At 38.9% G+C, this 9,598-nt stretch overlaps 1 protein-coding gene across 1 annotated transcript; it reads left to right on the forward strand.

Moving 5' to 3' along the window:
* Positions 1-6: 6 nt before the first annotated feature.
* Positions 7-5,470, forward strand: LOC109967198 (SRSF protein kinase 3-like). Its single transcript, XM_020612595.1, has 9 exons — positions 7-43; positions 276-367; positions 663-765; positions 1,783-1,945; positions 2,303-2,379; positions 3,065-3,172; positions 4,576-4,645; positions 4,800-4,892; positions 5,023-5,470. Coding segments are annotated over exons 2-9 (801 nt in total). The 5' UTR covers positions 7-43; positions 276-365; the 3' UTR covers positions 5,208-5,470.
* Positions 5,471-9,598: the final 4,128 nt, after the last annotated feature.

Genomic DNA, 9,598 nt, shown 5'->3' on the forward strand with positions numbered 1-9,598 from the left:
CTTCACCCAGGCAGGGCAGGACGAACTGGCTCTCCTACGATGTGTTAGTGACCTTTTGGTGGTGCTTCTGCTCTCTAACATGTCTTACACTTCCTATGAAATGTCATTTCTTTAAATTTTATGTTGTTTGTTCACAATTTCCAGTATCTTTCTTTTTGTACATGCTAATACATAAATGCAGCTCTCTTCTTATTTTCTCATGTTTTCATCTATATTTGTCTGCCTTCATCTCCTTTTTACTTTCATTACTCCCCTGCTCTCCTCTTTTTCATCAGGCCTGTGGTCCTATCAGTCGTCATCCCTCCAGCCACAGGGTTGTTCAGCTGCTAGATGAGTTCAAGCTGGCCGGGGTCAATGGAGTCCATATCTTTTTCACAAACTGTCATGTCTTTTACAGCCATTCTAAACCTGGCAGTATATGTATGGAGCTGTGTATATGTGTTTGTCCAAATGAACCACTACTATTCATAAGTCAAACTGTTGATATCATAGTTTAAAGTAAATGTATTATTTATATTTGCCTCTGCAAGCTCTAATGGAACATTGATTTCAGTGATGCAACAACAGATAAGGTGTTGATTGCATTCAGTTTGCAGTATTGGCTCAGTGAATTGGTTTGGTTTGGTTTGTAAGACTGTCCTTAATGCCGGGTGATTAGATATGTGTCTGGTACTTGAGCTGCTTGGGCCTGATCTGAGAAAATGGCGGCTATACTTTGGGAATCCAGGGCTGTCGCGGCCATGGGTCAAACAAATTCTTACTCAGGTAAAGCACAAGTTATTAGTAGAAAACAAAAATAAATACATTTTAATGAACTCACCCTTAAATTAGCCGCAGGGATTAGGTTTATAGGAAATGGTTTCTGCATTTCACTGAAAGAACTGGGTCCATTTTGGATGCTGTTTGCATATTCACATTAATATTTTATAATATGGAAGAATCACTGAAAGCCACAATAGTTTATTAACCTGGCTCTATCATTATTACATTTCAGTTGGTTTACCAGATGAAGTGTGTACATCTTGTGAGCTTCAGAGCTGCTCGTTGGTGGTTATTAAACTTTGAACTGAGCCACGCTGGCTGTTATTCTTTGTTTCCAGTCCTTATGCTAGGCTAAGCTAATCAACAGAGGGCAATAGCTTCTGCAAGAAAGTGAATAAGCATAACCTCCCAAATGTCAAACCATTCCCTCCAGCCAACATTCTGAGTTTCACACTGTGAAAAGGTTATTCATCTCCTTGTCACTAGACCCTGTTCCCCTACATCAGCAGTGGGGGTTTGATAAAACATTATATGCAGCCCTTTTTTTGTCAGTCTGATTCACATTACGCAGATGACAACTTAGCTGGTTTGTGTTATTTCCTGTGGGTTTACTTTTGGGATGTGTTTGACTTTTTTCATTGCTCTGCCCATGATAATCAGCTGCTTAATTAGAGATGGGGGCGACAGGTTTGTATCATGAGGCTCTCTTAGCAGTGAGAGGCACTGTATTAGAAACTGGTCTGAACATTTTATTTAATTTGTTGTACTTAGGGGTGTTTCTGTGCATCTACATGGATATAAGGAGGCAATATTTTAAATTGCTGTTTGGTAATTATTTGGTATGACATTTCTTTGCCTTTTGTTAAATATTTTGCTATTAAATGCCACTTTATTGCCTATTAATGCCTATCAATTTGCTTCTTGAACATCCCTGTAAAAGAGCTCCAGTGGAAAGTGACAGCAACTACCCCTAGCTGGTGGCATGACACACATACTGTAACAGCTCTGTGTTTTCTCTAGGTTCTGCAAGGCCTGGACTACCTTCACACTCTGTGTAAAATCATCCACACAGACATCAAACCAGAGAACATCCTGCTGTGTCTAAAGGAGCCATCCCACAAAGTACCAGCAGGGGGCGGCCATTGGCCCTCTAAGCTGACTGGGAAGGAGGCCAAGTCCACAGGCATGAGTTTTGTTTGTTTGTTTGCTTGCTACAGATGCTGGAGATTGTTTAAGAATGAACTCTCAAAGCTGGGCAGTTTATAGCTGAGTGTGTGTACAAAGCAGATGTAGCCTGCTTGTGTGCTAATGACAGGCTTTTAACATAGAATCTCTGCTCTGCTCACAACTAAGGTTCATGATGAATTTTAACTAGAGGCAAACACATTTGTTATACTGATATGTAAATTAAAAACTGAAAAGATATAAGAAAAACCAAATGCATCATATCCAAATTATCAAAAATGGACAAAACCAACTGTTCAATATTTGAATGGGATGTATAAGATGTTTTAATGACTGTTATATTTGTTTGTTTCAGAGATGGAGCAGGTGACCCCATGCCCTTTAAAGGAAATTACAGTGAAGATCGCTGACCTGGGCAGCAGCTGCTGGGTGGTCAGTAGTGCTCTGTACTTTACACACAGCCAGTGTAAAGCTCTAGGTTACATTATATTACATCAACCTTGTGGTGAATTTGTTTGAATTATTTTTATCAGCTGACATACAGGAAGGATCCATTTTTTACAAGGCATTTGGCCTCATATGCATCTAAAAGCTCCTGAAAACATCTTTACAACCTTAGCAGATATAGTAACCTTTTTTAAATTTTTCATTTAATGATAATTTAAAAGCAATGTGACAGTAACCAGGTTTCTGTCCAAAAGCAATTCAAATTTTTAAGGAATTTCAAGAAAATTGTCAAAATAAAGTGCAAGCTAATATCTGTTAATCCACTAGCGTTATGCTAATATCAGGAGTTGATCAAGATTGTGATGTGAATCTTTATAGTGAGTCTCAGTTTATTGTTTAGCTGTCCAGCCCACAGCTTTACTGTTCTGGGTCACTCCCACTGATCTTTGTCAAAGGTGACAATGCCTCTTAATTCCAGTACAGCTTGATTTTTCAGCCATATTAAAATCATTTACCTTTACAGAATAAACTATTCATGTATGCTGCCTGAAAATGTACTCTTTAAAAAGTAGAAGTTCAAATTTGTTGCACATAACAGCCTTAAAAAAACAAACAAACAAAAAAAGATGCTAAAAAGTTTTTTTTTCTCTGTTTCTTTTTCTTGGAGCAGTACAAACATTTCTGCGAGGAGATCCAGACCCGTCAGTATCGCTCACTTGAGGTTTTACTAGGATCTGAGTACGGCCCTCCTGCTGACATCTGGAGTGTCGCCTGCATGGTGAGGGGAAACACCCGACAGTATGCTTACACTGTGTGAAATATATAAACCCAACACACTGTGTTTTTATGGTGGTACCACTATATAAAATAAGTTGGATGCACAGCAAGAACTTAAACTCCATGTCCAACCTGTGGGTCAATTTATACCATGACTGTTAGGTCTTTAAATGTTTACCCAAGAGCAACATTAGAAATTTTAATACAATACAGATGCTATGATTACCTGTGTCTCTGTCCACCACAAAGTAAGAAAAAGTCCTTTCATGATGGAGTCTATAGCAGCTTTTGTCATAAACAAGCCACACTAGTGACTCAGTGAGCTTGTATTGCTAATTAAATAAAATCTACCTAACCTCTGAATTTTAGAGCCTTTAATTCAACAAACATTGGGTGAGTTATAGCTTATGTAAGTGTAAAAATGAGATAGATTTGTTTTGTTTTTCCACATGTATAAACACACAGAAATGATGTATAGAAGCATAAGTGAAAAATACAAAGTACATAACCAAGCTTTATTTAAGAAGTCCTTCATTTTATGCAGTGTTGCTATAGATTTTTAGATTTCTGCTTTGACATGATTTACATACCGTTTCCAGCATAAATTATTTTTAATCACTCAGAAATGTTTGATTTTTACATCCCTTTATATGTTTCAGTTCTTTTCTACGTAATCAAACAGTTGTTTCAAAATGTTACCAGAATGAAATAAATTTGTATTATCTGCAAACAACATAAATTGTACCAGCGTTTATGTCCAGAATCAAAAATAATGGGAGCCTTGAGGAACCCCACACCACAAGTAACTTTTATAATTTCAAAGAGCACTACATGTTTCATTAAAGTTAGTTTTTGATTGTTAGCAGTTCTGGTTAAGTAAATGTAATAACTGGCCAGAGGGGTGTCAAAATAAAAGTATTTGGTAACCTGTATTATCATGTCATTAAGCGGTGTATGTGTCAGTATCACGTTCTTTGTACTTGTACATGTAGTTTGAGAAGAATATGTTCATCAGGATTCATCCTCTTGATATCATGAACATCTGTACTGAATTTCTAGTGGATGTGGAGATATTTCACAGGACAAGTCAAAACTTTGACCTACTGGTGGTGGTCAGCAGGTCATCAGTGTTGTAGGGATTCAATGCTCAGGGCAGCATGGATCTCTCTTCTCAAAATTCCTGCCAATCCATCAAACAGTTGTTGAGATATTTAGTCTCAAAGTGGTGGTTCACCCTACAGACAGACATTACCATCCTTACAGCCATGTAGTTCAACAATTCAGGCTGTAGCAGTTTGTGGCAACATTAAAACACAAGGTATCAATCTGTAGTTGGCATTGGCCAGCTGTATGAGTGCTTACCTTATCACACACCTCTCCCTTTATTTTCTCTTATTCTCCCAGGCCTTTGAACTGGTCACTGGAGACTCCCTGTTTCACCCCAAAGGCAGCGAGGCTGTTTCCTTTGAGGAAGGTACAGTTAGCACAGTGTGCTAACACTGATAGAAGTGTGACAAATAAAGGCTAAATGACATTACACTGCATTGTAATCGGCTGCTTTAGTGCAGTGTATGCTAGGGTGTTTTGATAATGTGCATCCCATTCTTGTTCTCTCCCTCCCACCTCAGACCATATTGCCCAGATCATACAGCTGCTCGGTAAAATCCCTTCTGCTATTGCCTTCTCAGGAAAATACTCTGCACAGTACTTCAACCGCAGAGGTAAGTCTCCAACTTTGCTTTGTAAATGACTGAAGTCTTTTTGGACTTTGTAGGGCAATATGATTTTACTTTTACTTTTATAATTGCTGCTTGTGAGCCAACTTGTGTAACACTGTGTGTTTTCACTCAGGTGACCTGCGTCGTGTCGGCCTGCTGAGGTTCTGGAGCCTTTATGATGTTCTGGTGGAGAAATATCATTTCCTGCTGGAGGAAGCATTTGTATTCTCAGATTTCCTTCTTCATATGTTGGATTATTATCCAGACAGGAGGTCCACCGCTGCACAGTGTCTGCACCACCCATGGCTGAGCTCCTAAAAGCCTCTTATAATGCATTTCCACTATCGAAACCTAATGTGCAGTATACCCGGTACCTCACCCTGCATTACCTCCCGAGTTGACGTGGACTATCCTGTTTTGTTGTTACACTATATTTTCTTTTTTGGGGTGGCATAGTGACACAGTGGTTAGCTCTGTCACCTCATAGCAAGAAGGATCCAGGTTCAAGCCCCAACCGACCCGATGTCTTTCTAAGTGGAGTTTGCATGTTCTCTCCGGGTACTCTGGTTTCTCCCACTGTCCAAAGATGTGCAGATTGGGTTTATTGGTGACTCTAAATTCGGAGTGTGTGTGGTTGTCTGTCTCTATGTATCAGGTCTTTAATAGTCTGGTGACCTCTCCAGGGTGTATGTCACCTCTTGCCCAGTGTCTGCTGGGATTGGCTCCAGTGACCCTGGAACTCTCTTCAGGAATAAGCGGTATAAACAATGGATGAATTTTATTTTTTGTATTGTCTCTGTATATAGATCGGCTGCACCCCTCTCCCAGAATGCACCTCCAAAGTGAGGGCACAATAGTGGAAACAAATGTAGAACCCATGATGATCCTTGCTTGGTTCAACAGTTTCAGTAGGGTACGTTCCTATAATGGCAAAAACTCATTTAAAGGCCTCCCCTCCCATCTACAGTCCACACAATTAAGCTGCATTTCCGCTGTCTGAACCTAAGCAGCGGTTCACCTCACGCTTCCCTTCACTGTCACCTGGCATCACCTCCCAGTTTGATCCCTCCTTTGTTTTTCCACTGTATTTTTCAGTGTGTTGGTCTTTGTTTAGAGGAGGGTTGCACTCTTTTCTCTCTCTCTATCTATCTCTCTCACACACACACTCAGGTGAACACAGGACTTGAAGGATCACACCGTAGTGCAACAATCAGCCAGTCACAGAGACTGTATGAGCAGTTTATCAAACAGCTGTTGAGCAGCAGAAATTTGATGTCTTCACTGCTTTGTCTGCGGTCCACTCAGTGAAGTCTCCATTTTGCCTCTAAACCAAGGAGTGAAGTCTTTGTTTTACCTGCAGCCAGTGAGTGTATTTACACACCTTGCTTTTAATGTTTGAGGTGTGCAAAGCAGATATTTAACCAATAGCTCTGCATGATTTTATTAAGTACTAAAATCAATTACAAGTACTCAGGATGTAGTACTATCTCCTGAGGGATGTTGAAATTCAGCTTCTGGAAAGTACCACCAAAGTAGACGCGCCGCAGTGGAAATGAACACAGAACCTGTGACGAGCCTTACTCGACTCCACATGTTTCAGTAGGTTTTTATCCCCTTGTAAAGTGTGACATAATGTTCCACTTCCAGGTCCAATTCATCAGACCCAAATGGGGGAGCTTATCACCCTCTAAACAATGACATTTTTAACAGCGACTCATCATGGAGAGTTAAAAAACAAAGGACACAGTTCTTTCAAATCAAATGTAGTAGTCAGTGTAGCTGTTCTACCTGGTGACATAATAAACAAACTCTGTTACACATTGTAAGAATTTTTTTCTCACATATATGATATATATTGTGTTAGGTCTAACTTGTGTTTAATAGTTCCCTGCTTTTATTGTTACTTTCATCAACATAAAATATGTCCCTGTATAGTATTCTGACTGCCCGTTGGTTGCTGAACCAAACCAGATAGTGATGGGTGAGCAGAGAACAGACTCGATGATTCTTCTGTAGAGCTGCATCAGCAGCTCCTGGGGCAGCTTGAACTTCCTGAGGGTCATGTTTTCAACATTTAAATACTAAACTTTAATCAATACTTCTCAATCTGTTCAACTCATTTCAAATTAAATAAGGACTGGGAGCAACCATTTGAGAGGGGTGAGGAATGCATTTATTTTACATAATAGCACTTTTCCAGTGTGATGTGTTTAATTTTTTTGGTTTTAGATGAAATAAAAAGCTAAATAACATATGGCTATGTAATAAGGAAAACATTAACATTTTGGAGGGAAACAGCTAGGCAAGAGGGTCAAACCCTCTCCTAGTGAAAGATCTTCTAGTCAGCTTCTCCAGCTGTCCAACATTCTCATGGACCGATCCCAGCCTGTGGAGAAGGGGGTAATGTTTTTGTTTTTGTTTTACTAAAAAAAGCTGGATAACTTTATTAAATTCAAATTAAATTCATTAAAATCTTATAGATAAAATCTTTCAAAAATGTTAAGGTTATCCTTTTAGTTACAGGGAAATCTTTGTTCCTTTTTCAGGATTCATGTTAATAGTATCTAAAATTCATGTTTTGTGGTTGTTTTAAAATATACTTAATTTAAAAGTTTTTCGAGAAACTAATGTGTCACTTTCTGTTCGACAAAGGCAGAAGTGTCTAGGCTCGACATCTCAGACCCTCATGCTCTGAGGAAAACTCTTATTCAAACCTGAAACCTGAGTGAGACTGACCACTGTATTTTAGCTTAATGTGTTTTTCTAAAGTTGTTTTATGATGTTGGAAGGATGGAATAGGTTTTCCTCATCGATTTTGTTCTTTTTTTGGTGTTTTGTGCAGAGAGCATCTATTTAACGTTTCTCATGCTTGTCCTGTGTTTTATTTTCTCTGTATTCTCTACACTAGAGAAGTCATTATCTAGTCTTGCATGGGATCATGTTTGAATACAGGGAACACTGTATTTCAAATATTTAAAGCTGCGCTATTTAGATTTTTATCTGAAGAAATTCCAGTTCCCCTCAGCTCTATAAAGGTTTTTAGATTTTTTTTAGCTCATTGTTTGCCAACTGTGCTCTAAAGGCTTCTAGACCCAGGCAGCTGTTTTCAGTGACAAAGCTTTTTTTAATAGTCTTGTATTTATAGTCTATGCAATGAAGCACACTCAAAGTCCTTTACACTATTTTCCATGCAGTCATTCGCACACAAGCATTCACACCCTGATGGCACAGCCACCAATTTCAACTTGAGGCTCAGTGTCTAGCTCAAGAACGCTTTTACATGTGGACTGGAGAAGCTGGCATTTGAACCGCCAACCCTCCAGTTAGGAAATGACCTACTCTACCTCCTGTGCTATCTAATGCTTAACTACAGACATTAACAAGTAGCCGAACATAATAATGCTTAAGAGACAGATGTTTTATTTGTAACTGGACTTACAGTATCTTAATCAAGTGACCAAAAACATGTTTCCATAAATTTACAAGAAGAGCATATAAAATACAAAAATAAAATATTTTGCAACCTAGGAAAACATGTATACTCTGTTTTTGCTATTTGATTTAATTCAGCAGAAATTGCTCTTTAATTGTTCATTGTCCTGCTCAGTTTCAAGGCTGCATGTATTTTTTATCTTTTATAGAATTTTATTCAGCTTCAGACCCATTTTTGTCTTTGTAGCCTAATACAACAGGTTATTTAAACAATCATACAACAGACTTCAGACTATGGGTGACACTTCTTTAATACAGTTCACTAACCAATTCTAATCTCATGAACCATACAGATAGTTGTGTATGAAGTGTTTTGCTTCTGTGCATATTCTAACACACAACTAGTAAGCAAAGCCTTTAGGGTGTGACTTTCAGAAAAGATAATATTATCATTCTCACACTAAATTCATGTTGAACCTAATAAGTGTAAAAGATCATATAACTATGTTCTGCTTCAGTTGTACTGTGCCATAGCAGCCTTTAAATTAATAATAAAGCACATAAAACAGTCAAGTGCAACAGACTAAGAAATCTATAGCTCAGCACAACTTAACCTTTAGCTGGAGGTTTCTTATCCACTGTTTCCAGTTAGGACCGTATGATAATGATTCGACTTGTCTTCATTAAAGCTTATTTTTATCAATTCTATGTTGTCCAGAACCCATGGACTCATATGATCGACATACTGTATGTAAAGTCAGATCTCCCAGGATATTATCCTATCCAGCTGTAAGCTTGGCACGCCACCTGCGGGTTCTCTTTATAAATGACCATATAACCACACACTGTCTTGACCCGACGACACTTCTTGGGCCATGAGGTGGGCTTCATTGGCCTGGAGGGAAGGAGAAGAGAAGAGTTTTTATTAGGCTATTAGAACTGACCAGTTAGTATGACCTGAAGTGAATAATCTACTCACGGAAAGCAGTAGAAACCAAAGTCATGACAGAAGCACTTGTCGCAGCCTCTGCGGAAAGAATCTCCTGGTTTGTAATACTTGTCTTTGTGCAAACAGATGCCTGTGGGTAAAATGAGCAGCACAGTGACATGTCTATCTCTTTTGTGTCCAGATTTCTAAGTGCTTCTCTCCAGGCTGGACTGGAGAGGAGCACTTGTTACAGTGGGTTACACTGAATCTTTGCAGAGGCTATAAATGTCTGTCCTTCCAGCAGAGTACATAAAACCCTGCCTCAAGAGGTCAGGCACATTACTGGCTA

This window comes from Monopterus albus, unplaced genomic scaffold (assembly GCF_001952655.1).
Source record: "Monopterus albus unplaced genomic scaffold, M_albus_1.0 scaffold126.1, whole genome shotgun sequence".
Lineage (NCBI taxonomy): Eukaryota > Metazoa > Chordata > Actinopteri > Synbranchiformes > Synbranchidae > Monopterus > Monopterus albus.

Bases quoted from the DNA above. Each gene is read 5' to 3' on its own strand.
- LOC109967198 (XM_020612595.1), top strand. The intron at 3,173-4,575 runs GTGAGGGGAAAC...TTATTCTCCCAG, and splicing joins TCTGGAGTGTCGCCTGCATG to GCCTTTGAACTGGTCACTGG. The intron at 4,893-5,022 runs GTAAGTCTCCAA...GTTTTCACTCAG, and splicing joins ACAGTACTTCAACCGCAGAG to GTGACCTGCGTCGTGTCGGC.